We start from the raw sequence: 22,494 nt of genomic DNA on the forward strand, positions 1-22,494 counted from the left end.
CTAACTGCCCCCCTCCCCCTAACTGCCCCTCACACCGTGTCCGTGTCCCTGTCCCCGCTAACTAGCTCATAACTAGCTCAGCACCCTCCGCTCCGCCGCCGCCGGTCCCACTCCTCGAGTCCCCGGCCCCGCGGGGGAGTCCCTGGGGGAGCGGGCGGGTCTCTCACCAGCCAGCACGAACTTTGCCATGAGGTGGCTGGCGGCGGGGCCCGAGCCCCTTGGGCAGCGGCGCCTGGCTGTTGCTTAGCAACGTGGCGACGCTGCCTCTAGTCAACCTCGCCGCGCGAGGGAGAGCGCGAGAAGTTGTCCCCTGGTTCGCCCCGTACTCTCGCGAGATTTACAGAGGGCACGTCAGGAAGGTATCATGGCGGCTCCTGTAGGCCGGTCACACGAGGCGTAGCCGAGTCGGTCCACTGCCTGGTGAGGTCGCCCCTGAGGAATCAGCCTGGCTGCTGCCCTGGAATAGCGAGAGGCCCCGGGACTAACCGGCTGCCTCCAGCCGCGGCGGGAGTCAGGAGGCTTGTGAGTCCCCACAGTGCGGGTGACGGGGGGAGGGTCTGCCCCGGCCCCGGTCCCGGCCCCCAGCGACGAGAGGTCTGCTCCGGTCCCCGCTGGTGTGGGGGGTGGTGGTGGCGGCGGGGTCCTCATGGGGGGCTTCCATGGGCGCAGGCCAGGAAGCCACGGGGCGTTCACAGGTGTCTCTGCTGGCATGTGACGATCAGGGCCCGTGTATCGTGCAGCTGAGGCGCAGGATCCACCCCGGCTGTGCCATGGTGCTCCGGGCCCTGAGGTTTCTTTTAAGGAAGGTTATAAGCCTTGTGACCGCAAAGGCGTCCGTTTAGCTTTGTCAATGGCACATAGCCGAAGCAGTGGTGTCTGCCTGAGTCTGCAGGCAGCCTGAAACTGCACCTCTGAGATGTATCTGATCTGCCCTGTGGTCAGTGGTTGAAACCTAAAGATAACTGCTTAAAGGGAACCGTTGCCAACTCTTTTGCAGCTGCTTGTGTTAACAGAAACATGCAGTTAATGGGGCAGCTGGTTGCTGAGTTATGAAAGTTGGGGTTGGAGCCTCCCCCTAAATCTTAAAAGTCCCCTCTGCATGCATCTGCAAATGGAAAAGAGAGAAGTGCCACCCCAGCTACTTAAATGCTCAACTGCTATCTGTCTGCTAAAACCTCCAGGTTTTCCCCATGCAACTTCTAATATGCAACTGTAGTTTCTGCGCAATTTTTAGCATGTTGATCATTAAAAATTTGTCAGTAGTGTAAAATCAAAACTTAATAAAAAGAAAAACAATTCTAATTGCTCTTAATCTTCATATTTAATGATAACAAATCTTTAATTTATATCTTGCTTGAAGTTGCTGCAGAACTGTTAGTCTTCCACAACAAAGGGCTACAACATGGACTCCTTTCTGCCCTAAAATACACAGAATTCTGCTTACAATTATACCTTCAGTTATATCTCATTAGAACATAATAGACTTAAGTGGATTGAAAAATAAAAAAATGTCCATTTCCCTTCAGAAATTCTGCAGGTCTGAAAGTAAAATCCCTGAAGATTTCTACTCCCTGTACTGAAATGTGTCTTCTACTTGTGGCGTGCTGTTCATGAGAGAAACGGAGTCCTGTCTGGTCCTAGTACATCAGATTGTTCCATGATTTGTGAGCTTTAATTTCTCTTCTTAACATTTGTAGTTATTATGCAAGTTATGACATCAGGCCCTGATCATACATTTCTTGAACACCCAAGACTCCCCATGAGTTAACTGGATCCATGACTTCTGTCTGCACCACAAAAATGGATGCAACCTTTGATAGAAGCCCTTGAGTTGTGCAAAGAGAGGTGCAGGAAGCCCTTAATAGTTAAATGTATGGTATTATCTTTTACTTGGTCCTGTTTAGTCTCATAATATAGGTCTTCTATCTGTCTCAGACATTTCTAGAGGCACCTATCTCTATGTTGTCTAACTGCTGAATTTGTTGCAAGTGTCAGAATTTTATCACTTCTGGTAAATCAGGAGTGCTGCATGGCTCTGGGAGGCTTGGGGAAAAGGAAATCAGGAAAGTGAAGGTACAGACTTCGGACTCGGTCCTGTAAGTGCACCCATGAGGACAGACCTCTATGCTAGTGTGTGTGGAGACCCATTGAAATCAATTTACCAGTGTAGATGCAAGATCAGGGCTTAAGTCTGCCCAGTTTCTCTTCAAATCCTGTCCCTCTTCAATTGTACTGTGGAATTACAACAGTTTTGTGACCATGAGACCCTGTGTAATTGTGGAATCAGAAGCAAAAGACGCTCATTAATTAATGACTGATTACAAATGAAAATGAACTGTTTCCAGAGCTGTCTGTTTCAGGTTCCCTCTGTAAAAGATGTGTTGGTAGATGTGGTATTTTAACCTTTAAACCAAAAGCTTGTTAATGATTTTATAATTTTCAATTGATTTCACAGATAATGCATTTTACCTGGTGTCCAAAGACCTGTTTCTGTGGGCTTGAAGCTGATTAAGGCCCTGTCTTCTGAGCTGGCATTTGAAAGCTGTTTATAACAGTAGCAAAAATGAACAATAAAGTGGGTTATTTGATAAGGACAATCAGACATTTGCATGTATGTGGTTCTAAACTGGGTCCCAACTTTAGAACTACAATGAGGACATACACATTAGGGATCAGTAGACGTAAGAGTGCCATACAAAGTGTGAACCTGAGAAGATTCCTGTTAAATGTTCCTCCTCGGCGGCTTGAACCATCTCTCCGATTGCTGTCTCAGGGGGTGCCTGTTTATAGTAAAGGAGATGCCACTGTACAAGAACAGAATGCTACAAAGACTCTATTAGATGAACATGTGCAAAGTTCATCTAGTGCCTTGGACCTTCTAGAAGAAGATAGAAGTGTTGTTGAAGAGAATCTGGTAGTGAAGAGCGAAAGGAGTCAGTCACAGCAGTTCTCTGATGACCTTCAAAAATGCACATCTCCCTGTGATGTATTAGACCTAGTTTCAAAGTCTGCTATTTCTGAGAAGCATTGTAGTGCTTGTTTTAGTACTATGTGGGCGCTCACCAAAAAGCTGTCCGAAGACCAGAAGCGTTATGAGAAACAACTGATGGTCGAGCATCCTGCATTTATGCAGCTATGTCAGCGTCTGATGCAAGATTCTAGGAGCATGTGGTGTGATGACTTGGTATACAGTCTACATGCTGTGGTGAGGCTAGGGTTACCCCAGAACACTCAACTGGTTCAGACTTTGCTGAGGGTCTGTCAGGTAAGTATTGGAATCTTTTAAAGATTGGAATAAAATTCCAGCGCCAGTTCTTACAGGTTGTAGAGGCTATAGCCTCGGAGGGTCTCCACGTGGAATGCCTGTGGTTTGAGTTCTGCCCATGCTTTATTTTCTTTCTTTCTTTCTTTCATTCATTCTCACACACACACACACACACACACACACCCCCAAAAGTATTTTTGATATTTTGATTTGAGGACACAGGCCAGTGTCGTCCTTGACTCCCAGTTCCTTCACCTGTTGCTTCTGGGAGCTTTCTTTGGTCTACCCACTATTAGCTGTATTATGCTCCCCTTGTCTTGGGGATTTTTACAGGACCTTCCCTAGCTGCTGATGCAACTAGGGACTTCCTCTGAGCATTATATGACTATTTCATGCTGTGCTAGGTGAGGGTTTCTCCATTTCTGGACCTGCTGCTGCCCTGGGAGATTCTTTCTTGACTTTCTTCAGAGCCCCCCACCCACTGTGTGAAACTTTCTCCCTGTTTCTTCCCTTTCTGTTCCCTTAAACCAGTCTGTCCTCATCCTTACCTCCACCTCCCCCTAACTCTGCACCTAGCCAACCCATCCTACTTTGTAGAGTTGTATGTGCTTTAATAAAGCAGCATGCAACTTTCAGAGGGAAAGAGGGCACTGACTTATTACATGGAGGGGGAGGGTCCCCACCAAGCGTGCCCACGGTTGGGCCCCAGATGTGCTTGAACCTGCACATCAAAACGCTGTTAACTGTTTACAAAACACTTTAGAGAGGAAATCTTGAACATGACCAGTACGACATTCATCAGCTTGTATCCACACTATGTATAGTACATTACACAAGTTCTTCCTTTTGTCCTTAATGCGATTTTTCTTTTAGGCCTGATTTCTCATTTTCTCAGGGGAAATTGGGAGTTAACTCCACAGAAGTCAGTAGAATTATACCAGTGTGTAGGTCAAAGTAGAATCAGCCCCAGTGACTTGACCTTTTTCTTTGTGTGGGCAGGGGAGATTGGGGGGCTAAGATAGTTGGTAAAAATTGACCATTCCACCACTTAGTCTTAAGAATTTTCTAACATTGTGAAAATATATCTTTAATAGGAGCGCCTCAATGAATTTGATGACCGATGTCTCTCTGTTGTGGCAACCGCCTTGACAACCATGGGAAAAAGCAGAAATGTGGATATTCTTCAAGCCGGATTACAGTGAGAACAATTACTTTTTTTTTTTATGGTTTTCTTACTTACAAGTCTTGTCATGTGACCATTTATTTCTGTTGGAGGAAAATAAATATGGCATGAAAGGAGAGTGAGCATCTTTACTCTTTTGCCCAAAATACACTTCAATATTTTCTGGCTTACATTTTTTACATTTTCTTGAGGATTATTTAATGATATATTGTATTAGAACGTTTTAGTAATCCCTGCAGTGTTCTCATATGTAAAATATGGTAGAAATGTCCAAAGCAGGAAGACACTTGAACCTTTAAGTAACTTTACACGGTCTTAGACAATCAGGGACACTCTGTAGTGACCATGGCTGTAATTCTACATTGAACTCTGTGTGACAGCTCTGTGCAGAGTTCACCCCGAGAAGCTCATTGCAGGATTGGGGCCCAAGTCATTACCATCAGATAGTAGCTGAAACAAATAGCTCTCTTTGGCATCATTGTTGGCATTCTCAGCAGAAAGGGTGGAGATAGGTTAGAACACTGGACCATGGCACAGGAGACCTGGTCTCTGCCACAGGCCTTCTTGGTGACCTTGGGCAAGTCATTCCACCTCTCTGTACTTTAGTTTCCCCATTTGTAAAGTGAGGATAAAACTGCCCTCCTTTGTATAGTGCTTTGAGATCTATTAGTGAAAAGCCCTATGTTTCAGCTAGGTATTCTTCTTCTTGATTTCAATAGGAAAAGCCGTTGAGTTGGAATACCATTTTACCTTGTATTCCGCCTGTATTCAAATGTAGGGGTGGGAGAAGCATTACATCTATTCTTGTTTCAGGATAACTTGTTTATGGGTGGTGGTTTTGTACTCAGATTGTTGATCTACAAAGCCCCATCTGCTCACCCCTTCAGAGATCTAGTGTTCCTGAGCTTCTAACGGAACATATTGGTGGATTTGTATTGTATGTATCAATTCAATTTCAGCTCCAGCTACAAAAGGATGGGCATGTTGGTTAAATAACAGCATATTCTGTTAGAAGTTCAGGTGCACAGTTCTGGAGGAAAGTAGGTTATCCCTCTCTATTTTTCACTTAGAAGACTTTGGCTCCATCTTGATTAATCAAACTCCTACCTGTTCACAGGGAAATGTCAATCTCAGTGGATCAATTTCAGAGCCTTCCACTGCCATACAGACACAGGAATTTCCAAAACTAGTGCTCTGATATTTGATTAAAAAAAATACTGGTTTAAAGAGTTGGGGTTTTTGGGTCTCTTTAGTCATTTTGTTTCCTACTGAACCAAAATGGCAACCACAGATACACCAGATCAGAGTCCTTCTCTATGTGATGCTTTGCCTTCTGCTATATCAAGATCCTGTTCTTCTCCTACAGACCATAGTATCACTTGTTCTCTTTTCCATCTGCTCCACTTTGCTGGGTCCTGTATGAGGCTCTCCTGAATTTCACGGGTCACTGGGGGCTTGTCTCCACAGAGAAATTGCACTGGGATAAGTTACGTCAGTTTAGTTAAACTGATACCTCTATTTCCCTGCCATATGTTCACTCTGTTGTGCTTGCATTGGTGTATGTTGCACTGTTGCAGCACTGTGTCCACACAGCAGCATTCTGCATCAGTGTAAGCATGGTGCAGTATGGGTGGGCATTCCAGGGTCCTCTGCACTGCTTGGACAGTGGAGTTTAGAAAGGTTGCCGGACAGATCATGGCACGTAGTGAGAAGTCCTCCTACTGATATCTCACGCCAGTGTAGTTACTTCAGTGTCAGGAGATGGCCACATTGCTATTAAGTCAATTTAACTACGTCAATGTAGAGCTGCTCCAGTTTAATTTAAAAGAAAAAGTGTGTGTGTGTGTGTAAGAGGAGTGAGGAGCTACACCAGTTTAACTCAGGAGTCATCCATGGGAGACAGATGTGTGCCTGCTCCTGCCAAAAATAAGCAGAGCTTTACTGGTGCAACTTGTGTGTGTGTGTAGGCCAAGCCTCCTTAAACCAATTCCATTTTTTCCCTTATCAGGTTACTGGTGGAGACGCGAATTCCAAAGATCAGTAACATTTTTATGTTGCAAAGCATGATGAAATGCTTTGGGAAAGATGCCTCACTCTCTCTCAAAAGGAAATTTGAGGTAAAAGATTAAAATCATTGGTGGGTCCTACTATTATTCCTGCATAGCTATTGCTCCTGTGTTGCTATTTATTAGTTGTTGATGGTAGCACCTGTTGTACGCTAGGCAGTTTCCAGACATTGAAAATGAATGGTAACTTCCCCAAGTTGCTCATCCTCCAGGGACAGGTAAGCAAGGAAATAGTGGTTTGAGAAAGGGGAAACAAATTTTTTTTTTATGACTATACATGTCAATTAAGTTTGCTGTAGCCTGCCCAACAGAGAGATGTCTGCAGGAGGGACTTCAATAAGTAGAGGGTGCGAAGGTCAAACCATGCTTAGGGATAGAAAGTGTGGAGATGTTAATGTAAGAAATTGGTCGCATAAAAGATAAGATGCTATCTGTGAACTTCATTGTAACAGGGCTTTCTATGTAATGAATCATGCTGTTGAGAGGCAAGTAACTACATCTGCCCTAGTTCCAATAGAATGGGATTCTTAAAATGTTTTCTGAATCCAGTGAAAGGAGCTGGGGTTGATATAGTATTTTTAAACATTGTTTTGACATTTTTTTTCTATTACTGATACATTTTTTCATTGCCCTTTATATGTCTTTGAGAATGTACTGGGTGAAACTATTTTAAGAGCTGGTGAAACTGAAATTAGTGGGCCTAATTTTTGCTGCTGGTTGCGTCAGTATAACCCTAACCATGCAAACAGTCACTCCTGATTCACTGTGGCTTAAGTGATATCAGAAGTGGGCCCACTAACTTTAGCTTCACCAGTTTTTTAAATCTTGTTTAATTTAGTGTACATCCACCAAAGGTGTATCACAAAGGGCAATAGAAAATAGTGACAAGTATCAGAGGGGTAGCCGTGTTAGTCTGAATCTGTAAAAAGCAACAGAGGATCCTGTGGCAGCTTTAAGACTAACAGAAGTATTGGGAGCATAAGCTTTCATGGGTAAGAACCTCACTTCTTCAGATGCAAGTAATGGAAATCTCCAGAGGCAGGTATAAATCAGTATGGAGATAACGAGGTTAATTCAATCAGGGAGGGTGAGGTGCTCTGCTAGCAGTTGAGGTGTGAACACCAAGGGAGGAGAAACTGCTTCTGTAGTTGGATAGCCATTCACAGTCTTTGTTTAATCCTGATCTGATGGTGTGAAATTTGCAAATGAACTGGAGCTCAGCAGTTTCTCTTTGGAGTCTGGTCCTGAAGTTTTTTTGCTGTAAGGTGGCTACCTTTACATCTGCTATTGTGTGGCCATGGAGGTTGAAGTGTTCTCCTACAGGTTTTTGTATATTGCCATTCCTGATATCTGACTTGTGTCCATTTATCCTCTTGCGTAGTGACTGTCCAGTTTGGCCAATGTGCATAGCAGAGGGGCATTGCTGGCACATGATGGCATATATAACATTGGTGGACGTGCAGGTGAATGAGCCGGTGATGTTGTAGCTGATCTGGTTAGGTCCTGTGATGGTGTTGCTGGTGTAGATATGTGGGCAGAGTTGGCATCGAGGTTTGTTGCATGGGTTGGTTCCTGAGTTAGTTGTTATGGTGCAGTGTGTGGTTGCTGGTGAGAATATGCTTAAGGTTGGCAGGTTGTCTGTGGGCGAGGACTGGCCTGCCTCCCAAGGTCTGTGAAAGTGAGGGATCATTGTCCAGGATGGGTTGTAGATCACTGATGATGCGTTGGAGAGGTTTAAGCTGAGGACTGTAGGTGATGGCCAGTGGAGTTCTGTTGGTTTCTTTTTTGGGCCTGTCTTGTACCCAGAAGCCTCCTGCTACACGTCTGGCTCTGTTGATTTGTTTCTTTATTTCCATGAGTCATTTACTAAGGATTTAGAATAACTTAGAGTTCTTGCACATGGCAAAGACTAGATATCATCCTGACTCTGCAATATTGGTAAATATGCCATCCATGCTAAGTAGCAATCCACCATTCTTTCAAGTACTGGTAGGAAAACTATATACATAGTAACCAGGAATAAGTATTAAGTTCCTCTTGTATTGATTTTATTCAAGAAAGAAACGGGAGCACCTGAGAACTTTTTAAGGACAGCTCACACTAAACATTAGAATAGCTGTAGTTGTTTCTATAAGAAAAGCGATTGGAAGGAGTTATTTTAAGCTCCTTCCAACCCTTTCTTCAGTGCGAATCTGGTGAGGTTACTGGATTGGAGTAGTTTTGATCTTCCCAACTCACTTCATTCTTCGGCAGAGATAATTTGGACTGCCAATGCCAAGAATGAAGAGTCTAATCAAATTGAATTCATTTTAGGATAGAGTTTTGAAAGAGCTGGACCACTTGACTCCTCAGAATGCTCAACACATGTTTATAGCTCTGGCTGCGATGAATCACTGCTCCATCCTAATCCTGGATGCCTCGAGTAACAAAATCATTGGTGAGTTAAAGTGAATTTTTAAACTTCCCCTCTCCTTTACTCTGACTCTTCCTAATGAAAATGTCTTATTCCAATTTCCTTTTAAGCCCAGAAAACATGATTGTTTTGTAGTCTAACAATACAGACCCATCAGACAAAATACAGTACAAAAAATTTTGGAGGACTGATGGATGATCAAAGAAAGTAGTTCTTATGGTCTCTGCCCTCATTAATACCATGAAATGTCATCTCTGTGGATTATAATGGCACTCTTCATAGCTCTGAAGTTAAAATTCTGTTTTCTTTTCCCCAAATTCTATAAACAGAGAAAATGCTAACTAAAGGCCAGCAAGAAAAATTAGTGGTTTCAGATGTGCTTTTAAAACTGTTTCTGAACTGGAAATTTGCATCTCATAGTATGAATTGACAACTCTGTGTTTAGGGAGTAAGCAAAAGGGGACATGATTAAGTGGATTTCGTTATTGAGTTCTGCTTAATAAATGATGGCTCAGTCGAGCCCAAAGGAATTTAAAATGAAGGTTAATACTCTGACCTTTACTCAGACCTTTGCAATAAGTATTGTAGACATAATTGATCAATATGTATTAATATATACTCTTCCATCCAAAACTATGGTAAAAGAACATTAATGTTGCAAAGTCAAGCCCTCAAAAGGTAGGAAATGTCAAAGTTCAGGTTGCATGTGCAGCCTTAATTTGGTCTCCTTGCGCATACACCTTATGATACAATCTTTAATTATATGGCAACAAACTATTTTCTTCCACAGGATCCCTGCTTCATTAATGTACAGGATGGATGGTATTCATAGTATGAAGCTATTGAATACTTTGTTGCATCCTCATTGTTTAGCGTACAGCCATAGGTCTTATTTACTACACGTGAGTCAAATCCTGCTCTGAAGACAGAATTATTAATTTCCTAATTTGCTTTTCTGTGGCATTTATCACTATAATATCTGAGTGCTTCACAAATATGGATTTATTTTCATAACACCGAAGAGTGAGGTGGTGGTATCTGCATTTTAAATATGCTGGACTGAAGCACACATATTAAGGTCAGAAGTGTCCACTAATTTTGAGTTCCCAATCTGAAATGCATTGGACCTGATTTTTCAGAGCACTTAGCATTATTTGGCACTTTATATGTTTGAAGCACAGCTCCTCTTGATTTAACTTGCAGCTGTGAGTGCTCAGCAGTTCTGCAAATCAGATTCCAGGGTCTCAACCTGGGTACCCAGAGAATGAGGAACACATTGGGTTAAGTGATTTTCCCAGCATTACATAGGATCGAAGGATAGAAGACAAAGCTTGTCAAGGATAGAATCCAGGATGACATTCAAGTAGCCTTAACCGTGAGACCATCCTTCCTATTTCTGCAGTCATCTGTCTCATCCAATATACGCCTTCCAACTACTGCAACAAATGAAACAGGGGCTAGACAACAGCCTCCTTCATTATGCAACCCTGATGATCTCCTGATCACGTCCATCCTGTGCACTGAACGAGGCACAGATCTTGTAGAAAAAATAGAATGTGATCATGAAATTACAGACTGTATCATAATGCATATGCACTAGGGGAACCGAATTAAGGTTACACAGGAAGCCTTAATTCTTGCATTTCCTAACTTTTGAGTGTTCGACTTTGCAGCCTTGCTACTTTTCTTTTAATACAAATTGTTTTGGGGTTTGTGTGTGCATGTGTATCCATACGTATAATTTCCTAGGGTTTTAAAAGCAAACTTAAAAAAACAAATTCCATCCTGTGGTATCATACTGATGCCCACATAAAAGTCATCAGCAGGACTGGAATGTTTAGACAAGTGGTTTTCAACCTGTGGTCTGCGCACAGGGGGTCCACAGACTGTCTAAGATTTCCAAAGGGAAATCTCCATTCAAAATTTTTTTATAGGTCCACAAATGAAAAAAGATTGAAAACCACTGCTTTAGATCCAGCTCATACACCTCTGCCTCTACATATAAGAGAGTAACTTATAGCAATAATAGTTGATTCTCAATATGGACCAGCACTAGAGGGGGATGAGACACATTGCTGTCTGCAAATAGCTGTGAAACCCATAGGCAGAGGAATGGTAAGACTCAGGATGTTTGGGTTCCATTCCAGGCTCTGGTGGGCACAGACTTTTCTGCCCATTCCTCTCCTCTCAAGCTTCGTCCCTTCTGCCCTGTCCCAGCCATGTCTCTTCCCCCACCCTCAGCTCCTTGTCCTAGTCTTGTTTTCCTCACCAAACCAGTCTGTCTCCACTCCTCAGGGTTCTCATCCTAGTTCCAGTCTCCTTGCCCAATTAGTCCCAACATCCCCCCTCTATGCTCCTAGTCAAAGTCCCAGTCTGTATCCCCAAACTTTTCATCCCGGTCTCCTTTGCCCAGCCAGTCCCAGTCTCTTCCATGGCTCCCCATCTGATTTTTCACAGCACACGCCGCTGGCTGCTGGTCCCAGTCGTATCCCACATTGTGCAGCTCACAGTCACTGTTATTTTTTTTGTTCCTCTGTTACAGAGGGTATCCATGGTACTCCATTTTGGCAGCTAATCCATGTTCTGAAATCATGCAGAATCCTCCGGTACCGCAATGTGGTTCTGTATTCAGCAATAGCAAACTACGTGACTTCCCACATCTACATGTGGGACACTAAACAGGTGAGATAGTGACCACAAGTGGCACCGCTAGAACTGCCAGTACTCAGCTGTGCCCAGGCGCACACAAACACAATTTGTAGAGTTGCTAGTTATGACTCAGTACTTCAGTTTGCATTCTGAAATGGGCTTAAAATTGGGCATAAATTCCAGTTTTGCTCTACATGTAGAGCAAGTACATAATGTTAGAAAATTCAAAGGGCATAAAAAAAATGCAGTTTTTCTCTGGTTTCTTTTCATGAACGTTTAATAGGAATAACTTGGTAGAAATTGGTCCATGGCTGGAAAATGTGTCAGTTTCAAAGTTCTTTTTCTTGATGTATATCTTTGAAACAACACTGTGTATTTATACAGATTGGTTGAGGGGAAATCTTCAGTAAAACTGGCAGTCGTTGTTTTATTTGTGTTAGTGTAGCACCGACAAGCCCTCATAATGGACCTGAACCCTTCTGCTCAGTGCTAGACAAACACAGAACCAAAAGGCAGTCCCTGCCCCAAAGAGCTTGCAATCTAAGTGTAAGACAAGAAACAACAGAGGGATACAGACATACAGATGGTGGATCAGAGGGAAACAATGAGACAGTATTAGTTTAAATATTTTAATAAGTGTTTGGGAGTTCCACAGTCCATTGTTCTCCTATTGATTGCAGTATCGTAATAAATAATACTGTTAGTCATGCTCATAATAAAATATTACAATTTTCAAAAGTTTATTTTCATTTTTAAAAACCTCTCTGATGCTATAACACCAGACAATTAAGTAAATTTCCATATTGAGGCTCTTACTCTAGTTTTAATTTGTTGTTTTTTAGCCTTAAAAATGTTTTTCTTCATATACTGTGTTGTTTTTTTTTTGCGCACGTTTTAGATTGTCCTGTTTTTGTCTGCCTTCGGGGGACTTCGCTTTCGACCTGTTGAGCTGATGGATATTTTGGCTGAGAAGGTGACAAGTCATCCTGAATCCCTGAACCTGAAGGATATTCTAAGTGTTCTCTGGGTGTATTCGCTTCTCAACCATGTTCCCAAACGCCAAAATCAGGAGTAGGTTCTGGCTTAGAAAGCCTTGTATTAAATTACATAGTTGTTATGTGGGTGTCTGAACAGGCACCCGAAAGAGTACCTGCTACTGATCTTGAATTCCAGTTGTGAAATAATTCTCACTTGGTCCTGTTTTACTAATCTGTGAGGTAAACTTGCTATACCTGTCACTATTATACAAAAAAAAGGCAGATATAAATTTTTTCCAAACAGTAAAGCAATGTAATAGAGAATGCACAAGATGTAACAGAGAATGGGTGCCCATCACTTAAGTGATAGACTGATAAAAGTGGTGAACAGGTTGTAGCTAGCGGGAAGCTTAGATGCTGGACTTGGGTTCTGGTTATCCAAGTAAATTGGAATGTCTGTCTGGGGTTTTATTTCAAAAGTACGGATTTATATTTTATAGAGATTTTTAGGAAAGTCTGAGTTTATTTATAAATTGGTATGTAAAGATGTCTTTTTTTTTTTTTTTTTTGAAGGTTCCTGGAGTCTCTTAACGGTGCCTTGAATAACTACCTCACCAGGATTTCTAATGTGGATCTGCTGAAGGCAGTGTATTCATTTTGCATTTTAGAGTATTTGCCCCAGCCTGCACTTAGTCAGGTCCTGCAAGAGGACAACCTCAACGAGTTACTAAAATCAGGTCAGGCATTAATGTATTCATGTGTGTTATGCCATTGAATTCACAGTGGTGTGTAGAGAAGAGTAGTAGTAGCTTCAACACAATCACTCCTTAGGGCAGGGGTCTCAAATGACCACGAGGGCCACATGCGGATTAGTACATTGGCCCGAGGGCCGCATTTACTGACACCTCCCCCCCGCTGCCCTCGGCCCCGCCCCCACTCCATCCCTTCCATGAGGCCCCACCCCTTCCCCGCCCCCATTCCAACCCCTTCCCCAAAATCCCCACCCCAACTCCGGGGGTGCAGGAGGGGTGTGGGGTGTGGCGGGGGCTCAGGGCAGAGGGAGTTGGGGTGAGGGGTGCAGCAAGGGGGCAGGGTGCAGCAGGGGGCTCAGGGCAGGAGGTTTGGGTGCAGGGTGTGGCGGGGGGCTCAGGGCAGGGGGTCGGGGTGCAGGGTGCAGCAGGGGACTCGGTGCAGGGTGCGGCAGGGGGTTGGGGTGCAGGAGAGGTGCAGGGTGCGGCAGGGGGTTGGGGGGGCGGGCTCCGGCCTGACGCACACCAGGGGCAGGGCAGGCTCCCTGCCCCCGCGCCGCTCCGCTCCGGGAAGCGGCCGGAACCTGGGGAAGGAAGGGCACAGGGTTGTGTGTGTTGCTGTTGCTTCAGGCACCGCCCCCAGCAGCTCCCATTGGCTGCGGTTCCCCATTCTGCCCCCAGTGTGTGTCTGGCCGGAGCCGCTCTAGGTAAACGCTGAGGGAGGGCCGGGGGGCTGCGAGGAGCTCGCAGGCCACAGAAAATAACCCCGTGGGCCGCATGTTTGAGACCCCTGCTTTAGGGTGTGGTTGCATTGAAGCTCACAAGCTAAGTAGGGCAGACGGGTTAATATTGGATATGAAATAAAAAACTGAGTTCTGCAAGTTGTTGTTACTTGTTAGTGATTCAGGAGACTCTGTCCTCAGACTCAGCACTGAACCAATGCCCTCATCATGGCGTTGGGGTGTATTGTGCTGTTGAAGGTACCATTTTCAGATAAGACACTTCAGTAATGAGGAAAGTGTTTTCTAGGTAACTGAAAGATAGTAAGTGTAAGATTTGTTGTAGAAAGTCAGATGTGAACAAATTGTGGATTCTTCTGGGACACGCATTCAAGATTTTCCAAGAACATTTAAAAAAAATAACCAAAGTGATGTATGTTTTTCAGCTAAATCAAAGTTTAGCTCAAAATACAACTCGTGGTTAGAAGTTTCTTGACTGTTTTGCTTTAGGATGAAGGACCCTAACTGAAATGGTTCAAGGTAGTCGTTCAGCTTCGTGTTATAATTCTCTACAGCTAATTGCTTAGTTTGGCACTGAGTCAGGGTGTAAGTGTATTTGTTGCTTGCAGATTCTGTATACTCTGGGACGTTCTGTTAGTCCCTACACTTCAACAAAACAGTCTGTCTACTTGGAACCTGAATAGTTCAGTACAACTGAGTGAATAATTGACTCTTCCATTCACTGGCTGAATCAAAGGGGGAAAAAATCAGTTTATTTTGAACTGAAATTGATATATTTATATTTATTTTTATTTATTTATTTATTGGCTTTTCCCACTGAAATGAAAAAATTCCGTTCAGATAAAATGAAATGTTTGCAGTTGTTTTGAAAAAACATTTCCACAATTTTTTCCCCCGAAACTATTTGCTGAATTTTATCCAAACTTGCAAATAGTTTCACTCACCCCAAAACCTGCATTTTATCAGAGAATTTGCCATTCAGCTGAAGAATTTTGCTCAGCTCTATAGTTTGGTACTGTTAAAGCATGCTCTCAAAGTGACATCCAAAATGTGACTTAACTTCTTGTGTTTTATCAATATCCATTAAAGTATTTTTTTTTTTTTTTAAGAACAGCCTCCATGTGTGTATAAATGTCTTTCACTTATTAGTAACCCTGCTGTAACAGGGTAACGTGTGTAGCTGTGCACAATAGAGGGGGAAAAGTGAGTAAATGAATAGATTTCAGACTTTCAAGAGTGGATGGTCCAGTGGTTAGGGTGGTAACCTAGAGCCTGGGAGCCCTGGGTTCAACTCTCTGCTCTGTCACAAACTTTCTCGGTGACCTTGGATAAGTCTCTTAGCCTCTTTGTGCCTCAGTTCTCCATCTGTACAATGGGAATAATAGCATTGCTCTCTCTCACCAGGAGATTGATTCTACAGTAATGTGTGTCTTGTAAATTGCTTAGATAGCTGTATAGAACAAGAAGGTTTTAACAATGTCTTGATGGCATCTTTTCAAGAAACAATTAGTTTTATTATGCCTAATCTGGAATTAATCTACTGCTCAGCAAAGCTGAAATCTCTTCATACTGCAAATAGTAGCCAGTGAAATTGTGGATTTCATGAGATAAAATGATACAATATAAATATAACGAGTCCACTATAATGCTACATTTCTATCCTTTTTTCAGATGGCCTCAACAAGGAGCAGAATGAAATGATGCTGCACTGTGTGAACATGTGTCTGGAACTTGATAGTCCTTCATTCACCAAACCAGCAACTGTGTTTATAAAGAAACCCTCCTCACCTTTGGTTTCTGATCTCCCTGAGGTTCGGATGGCTCTGCTGAAACTTCTGGGAGATGAGCGTATGTTTCAGCAAAACATCCAACGGCCACATGATTACAACATTGGTATGGGACCAGTTCATTGTCATGTGCCTTTGAATATTGATTTATAGTGATAGAGAAATGGACTGGCAACTATTACCTATAATAATATAAGGGGTTTAAAATATAAATTTCTGGTGATAAGGTCTATTTGGCAACTATGCCTTTATGGTTGTATTTTCTATGACATTCACGTTAGAATAGTTGGATAGTTGACTAAAATATTGTTACTGCTCTGGTTTGCAAAATTGCATTGGGCTTTTTGTGGTTAAAATCTGGCTTTTGATGCAACTAATCCTACATAAACCCAAATAGGCCATAACTATATTAAACAACACTGACCTTTTAATGCTAACATACTTTTTTAATCTTGGATTAAAGAAACAATATAAGATGGCAAAATATGAAACTTCAAGGTGATTGTTTTAGCTGTGGAACAGTTTTCCTTTTTCCTTGATTTAAACAACAGGATATGACCTTCATTGAGAGACCATTTATAAATTTAGTAAAGTTCCATGGTGTATGGTTTCTTTTGTATGCAGGGTTTATACTTCTATGATTATATCATTTGCAAGCTACTTTCATTACCTGTGTCAAGTATCAGAGGGGTAGCTGTGTTAGTCTGGATCTGTAAAAAGCAACAAAGAGTCCTGTGGGTATTCACCCACGAAAGCTTATGCTCCAATACATCTGTTAGTCTATAAGGTGCCACAGGACACTCTGTTGCTTTTTTCATTACCTGATTCACTTATAATACTTCTGGTATTTTTATTCCTAAATTTATCAAACCCAGTGATAAAAGGACAAGGGAATATGTATGGATCTCTCTGAGGTTTCATAGCAATCTGGTCAGAATTTTTTTTCTTTAAATCCTGAATTGATACACCTACGCGTACAGTATCTATGATTTGCGATAACGAGCACCTTTTCTGACTGTGTCAAAGCGCCAGCTGAATATATTTGTTGCTCTCGAAGGAACTGCAATATATTGTGCAAACTCTCACACACATGCAATAATTATAGCTGTTTCTTTTCTGTTGACTCCATGAAATATATTGGAATGGTCAAAGCCTCTTGCCATGGTCAAAGCCTCTTGTGCCATTTAATATTTCACTGTTTTGCTTTCAGATTTTGAAATCAAAATGGATGCAGACAGAAAAAAAGTGCTTCCAGTAACTGAAGTAGATGATCCTGCTGATGCTCCAGATGTTCAAAGGTACCTTTATTTGGTTACAAGTTTTCTTTACCAGGCTATATTCTATGTGAGGCTCTTCCTGTTGCCTCTTTGGCTCATTGATCTGCAGAGCAAGTAATTCACATTCTCTGTGCTCTCACAGGAGCATAAGAATTGTCATTCTGGATCAGACCAGTGTGACGGGTTGGATCACAGAAACCCCCTTGGGAGTGCCACCTAATGTACCAAGACTACCTCTGCTCCCATTTTCCCTGCCAGCTCCGGACTCCAGCACCCTGTCTTGCTGAGCCGGACACTCCCGTCTGCTCCAACACAGACCCAGGGTCTGAATTACTTGCCCCAAAGCTGCAGGTTTACCTGAAAACAGCTCACAGAAGTGTGCTTGTCTTTAGCACTCAGATGCCCAACTCCCAATGGGGTCTAAACCCAAATAAATCCGTTTTACCCTGTATAAAGCTTATACAGGGTAAACTCATAAATTGTTCGCCTTCTATAACACTGATAGAGATGCTGCACAGTTGTTTGTTCCCCCAGGTATTCATACATACTCTGAGTTAATTAATAAGTAAAAAGTGATTTTATTAAATACAGAAAGTAGGATTTAAGTGATTCCAAGTAGTAACAGACAGAACAAAGTAAGTCACCAAGCAAAATAAAATAAAATGGCAAATCTATGTCTAATCAAACTGAATACAGATAATCTCACCCTCAGAGATGCTTCAGCAAGTTTTTTCTCAGACTGGACACCTTCCAGGGCTAGGCACAATTCTTTCCCCTGGTACAGCTCTTCTTCCAGCTCAGGTGGTAGCTAGGAGATTCTTCATGATGGCTTTTCTTTTCCCTTTGTTCTGTTCCATCCCTTTATATATCTTCTGCATAAGGCGTGAACCCTTTGTCCCTCTGGGTTTCCACTCCCCCTCACTGGAAAAGCACCAGGTTAAAGATGGATTCCAGTTCAGGTGACATGATCACATGTCACTGCAAGACTTCATTGCCCACTTGCCAGCACACACACACATAGGAAGACTCACAGGTGTAAAACAGCCATCTGCAGACAATGGTCCTGGTTAATGGGAGTCATCAAGATTCCAAACCACTATTAATGGCCCACACTTTGCATAATTACAATAGGCCCTCAGAGTTCTATTTTATATTTCTAGTTTTAGATACAAGAGTGGTACATTTATACAAATAGGATGATCACACTCAGTAGATTATAAGCTTTGTAATGATACCTTACAAGAGACCTTTTGCATGAAGCAAATTCCAGTTACATTATATTCACTTATTCTCATGTTTTTATAAAACCATATAGACTGCACAACATCACACAGGGCCAGTCCAGTATCTTGCCTCCAACAGGGGCCAGCCCTGGATGCTTCAGAGGCAGGTGCAAGAAACTCCACAGTGGGTAGATGTGGGATAATCCTCATATAAAGGTCTCCTAGGTTATAAGGCCAGAAGGGGCGGATCACTTTGATCATCTAGTCTATGACCTGTGTTAGGCAGGATGTCAGAACTTCCCTGAATTAACTCCTGTTTGAACTAGAGCATCTCTCTTAGAAAAACAGCCAGTCTTGGTTTAAAAATTGCCAGTGATGGAGAATCCACCATGACTCTTGGTCAATTGTTCCAACGGTTAATTACCCTCACTGTTAAAACATTACACGTTATTTCCAGTCTGAATTTGTCTAGCTTCAACTTCCAGCCATTGGATCTTGTTATACCTTTGTCCGCTAGATTGAAGAGCTCCCTCCCTCCCCCTTTATCAAATTTCTGTTCCCCATATGTAGGTACTTATAGCCTGTGATCAAGTCACCCCTTAACCCTCTCTATGTTAAACTGAGCAGATTCAAGTCTTTGAATCTGTTGCTATAAGATGTGTTTTCCAATCCTTTAATCATTCCCGTGTCTCTGAACCCTCTCCAATATATCAACATCATTTTAAAATTGTGGACACCGAAACAGGGCCTCCTCCCCTAATAATTAGAGTTTAACATAAATCCTGAAACATGAGATTTTGATTCTCTTCCAAAAAAATTTTTGCATTAACTACAACTGTGAATATTCTTGTTATCTATATAAATGTTGAATCCCTCTGTGACACTTAATAAAGTTGACCTCAACGGGATCCTGTGGCAATGAGTTCCAGTCTACTTATGCATTGAGTGAAAAACTATATCTCTATTCTGTGTTAGAATGGAGAGAGCAATTCAACTCTATGCTAAGAAATGTTTTTTTTTTTTTTTTAGTAAATGAAGTATGTATAAATCCATTGACCCAATTTTTGAACCGTGTTACAAAGTAGGAAACCTAAATCATGACTTTGAGACCACAATGAAACTGCAGATTTTGTATCTCTAACAACGTATCCCTTGTTGACACCACTTAAGTCGTATTTTGAGGGCTTAGGTGGGATCTAAGTGATGCATGGCCTTGCACAGATGAATTTCTGTCTGTCTACTGGGGGGGAAAAGGAAACTGGTTACTCTGTGCCAATACTGCTTGTCAGGCTACCAAATCATTGAACTTTTCTGAACCTTCCAAGCAGGTTAGGGATTTGCACAGCAGATAATGGAAGAAAAAGGAAATAAATGTTACATGCGTAAGAACATAGGAACTGCCATACTGGGTCAGACCAATGGTCCATCTATCCCAGTATCCTGTCTTCCAACAGTAGCCAATGCCAGATGCTTCATAGGGAATGAACAGAACAGGGCAATTATTGAGTGATCCACCCCTGTTGTCCAGCATCCGGCAGTCAGAAGTTTCAGGACACCCAGAGCTTTGGATGCTTCTATTTCACATAATGCACCATTCTGAACTTCTCCAGAAGTTGCAGAATGATTTGAGGCCTAAGAGTTCAATCTTTGCCGTAAGAACTGCATGGACAGCCCTCGGCACCTAGATAAAACACATTGCAGGAGAGAGGGATTTAAGTTGCTTAAGTCCGGAGAAGCAAAAGAATGATTAAATTAGAAATGTACAAAAATATTAGCAATAAACAAACACAGCAGTGCTATTCCTTAATATTAAAGGCATTTTCTGAACAGTTAACTGTGAAGAATACTTAAACTGCACCAACATAATGCTGTTTGCCAGCTCCCTAAGAAATTATTACTGGTTTTGGCTTTAGAGTGGCTGTTCTCTGTGCTTCTCCGTCTGCTTTCTGTTTTGGCACAAGACACCCCCAAGGCAAGCTGGCAATGAAGATGAGACATCTGAAAGCACTCGGCTATCATGTGATACTGGTAAGAAGTCTAAATGCAGGTCTCATCAATATGGTGATGTGTATGATAGGTGAAGAACAGAGTACTGGGAGTGGTGAGCTTAACCTAAATTGACACTGCTGGAAAAATTCCTTGATCAGTGATGGTATTCTATGGTGTTGGGCAAAGGGACTCCACTATGGTAAACTATGTCCTGGTGGAGTTTGATCCTTTCTTTGTCATGAACTACACCATAATTCTCCAAAAGCTAAAACTGAGTTACTGAATTCAGTTCCTCAGAACCTTGCATGAATTTGATCAGATATTGACTCATTCACCTATTTTCACGTGGAATTGCTGATCTGAACCAATCACTTTCTGGAATGCATTGGTTTCCCTTTACTAAGTGCCTTGGTTCACAAGACAATGTGAGTTTGTTATTTAGCAGCAGAACTAATGCACCTTTTCCTTTCCTCTCCTCTCCACTAAGGTCCACGACCAGGAGTTTAAAAAACTGAAGGAAGAAGAAGCAATTGAGTGTTTGAAGGGAGAAATCTATTCAACAGATGCTTTTCCTGTTTCTGATGTGAATTTGCAGGATAATATTTAAAATGGACTGGGAACTTCAGATCTCCTGCTTTTTTCCCATCGCAGACATTCACAAGAAGAGGGAAGCGGTTTCATATATTCCTGAAAAATGCCTCAAGACATTGTACCCTGTAGAAAGTTTGTAAATTCAACTATATCTACTGAAGGAGTTCTTTGGCAATAGAAGCAGTTATTTGCTAAGGCTCCTTAAACAATAATTGACTGCATTTAAAAAAAAAAAAAAAATTTAAAAATTCAATTTTTTTTTTTTTTTTTTTAATTACATATAGGCTACTCCAGTGGGCTAAACTTCTCATGTGTTCTTGAACTGGGGAAGTGTAACAATCTTTCAGAGCAGTTGGGACTAGGACTGCTCTCACTGTTCCATTCTCACTACATGAGTCAATCCATCATTAGCTTTCAGTAAGAACTCCAGCCAGAAAAGCAGTAAATCATTAGATATTGACTGGAGTGGAAAATCAAAACTCCCAAATCTCTGGACAAGTTTGTAACTCAAAAAATAATTTTCTCGTCTCGTTTTCAGAAGTCTGGGAAAGCAAATGATTCCTTATTCTCCATGCTTCTTCAGTCTCAAGCCTTTCCCTCTGTTATAAAGCGCTCTGAGACTCATAGATGTAAGATCCTGTCCCTCGTATAAATTGCCTTGTGATGTCAGCTCGTGATTCAGTATTAGCTCTTCCAAGACTACTTACTACTATTGCACAATACTTACTTTGATTCATCACATGATGAAATGACTGCCTCGGAAGGAGTACTGTGGAAAGGGATCTGGGGGTCATAGTGGACCACAAGCTGTTGCAAAAAAAAGCAAATATCCTTCTGGGATGTATTAGCAGGAGTGTCGTAAGCAAGACACTCTACTCTGCTCTGATTAGGCCTCAACTGAAGTATTGTGTCCAGTTCTAGGCGCCACATTTTAGGAAGGATGTGGACGAATTGGAGAGAGTCCAGAAAAGAGCAACAGAAATGATTTAAAGGTCTAGAAAACACGATCTGAGGGAAGATTGGAAAAAATTGGGTTTGTTTAGTCTGGAAAAGAGAAGACTGGGAGGGGACATAACCGTTTTCAAGTGTGTAAAAGGTTGTTGCAAGGAGGAAGAAGAAAAATTGTTTTTCTTAACCTCTGAGGATAGGACAAGAAGCAATAGACTTAAATTGCAGCCAGGGAGGTTTAGGTTGGTGTAACGGGGTTGGGACTCACCACCTGGCGCCTCCTACTGGTTGTCTCGGGGAATTAGCTCTGTCCAGTGGAGCGCCCCCTCTTGGTGATGTCCCGTCCATCGTCTCTCCCTCAATAGCAGGGTAGCATGGCCCAATGGCCAGAGTCCATATATAACTCCCCTCAGTAGCAGGGTAGTGTGGCCCAATGGCCAGAGTCCATATATAACTCCCCTCAGTAGCGGGGTAGCATGGCCCAACGGCCAGAGTCCATATAACCCCCTCAGTAGCGGAGTAGCATGGCCCAACGGCCAGAGGCATAGGGGGGCCCGGGCCCTCCCTCTCCACTGGGTCCCGACCCAGGGCTCTCCTAATGGCGGGGTTCCCCTTGCCGTTGGCTTGGCAGGGATCC

At 42.5% G+C, this 22,494-nt stretch overlaps 2 protein-coding genes across 4 annotated transcripts in view; one reads left to right on the forward strand and one right to left on the reverse strand.

Moving 5' to 3' along the window:
* The window catches only part of MDH1B (malate dehydrogenase 1B), a 21,103-nt gene extending 20,887 nt beyond the window's left edge, over positions 1-216 (reverse strand). Inside the window, exon 1 of the mRNA XM_024200987.2 lies at positions 168-216. Coding sequence (XP_024056755.1) covers positions 168-189 — 22 coding nt within the window. The 5' untranslated portion in view covers positions 190-216. The remainder of the gene's footprint in view (positions 1-167) is intronic.
* Positions 217-353: 137 nt separating this feature from the next.
* FASTKD2 (FAST kinase domains 2) lies at positions 354-21,139 on the forward strand. 3 transcript variants are annotated; one of them, XM_026647695.2, is made up of 13 exons: positions 354-522; positions 1,527-1,664; positions 2,456-3,265; positions 4,360-4,463; positions 6,457-6,565; positions 8,828-8,951; positions 11,470-11,609; positions 12,475-12,647; positions 13,127-13,290; positions 15,714-15,935; positions 17,040-17,127; positions 20,243-20,357; positions 20,806-21,139. In XM_026647695.2, exons 3-13 carry the CDS (start codon positions 2,564-2,566, stop codon positions 20,923-20,925), a joined length of 2,061 nt encoding a protein of 686 aa, XP_026503480.1. In that variant the 5' UTR covers positions 354-522; positions 1,527-1,664; positions 2,456-2,563; the 3' UTR covers positions 20,926-21,139. The 3 variants fall into 3 exon arrangements, with proteins under 3 accessions (XP_026503480.1, XP_026503482.1, XP_026503481.1); XM_026647696.2 differs by having other exon boundaries at positions 372-420; XM_026647697.2 differs by lacking the exon at positions 1,527-1,664.
* The last annotated feature ends 1,355 nt before the right edge of the window (positions 21,140-22,494 follow it).

The sequence above is a fragment of the Terrapene carolina genome, unplaced genomic scaffold, assembly GCF_002925995.2.
Source record: "Terrapene carolina triunguis isolate 2854851 unplaced genomic scaffold, T_m_triunguis-2.0 Scaffold62, whole genome shotgun sequence".
NCBI classification, from domain to species: Eukaryota; Metazoa; Chordata; order Testudines; family Emydidae; genus Terrapene; species Terrapene triunguis.

What these genes read in the sequence shown, in the direction of transcription:
- FASTKD2 (XM_026647695.2), top strand. Translation starts at nt 2,564, where the DNA reads ATGAACAATAAAGTGGGTTATTTGATAAGGACAATCAGACATTTGCAT. An exon ending in ATTCTTCAAGCCGGATTACA is followed by an intron (nt 4,464 to 6,456) that starts GTGAGAACAATT and finishes TTCCCTTATCAG; the next exon opens with GTTACTGGTGGAGACGCGAA. An exon ending in TCGGCTATCATGTGATACTG is followed by an intron (nt 20,358 to 20,805) that starts GTAAGAAGTCTA and finishes CTCTCCACTAAG; the next exon opens with GTCCACGACCAGGAGTTTAA.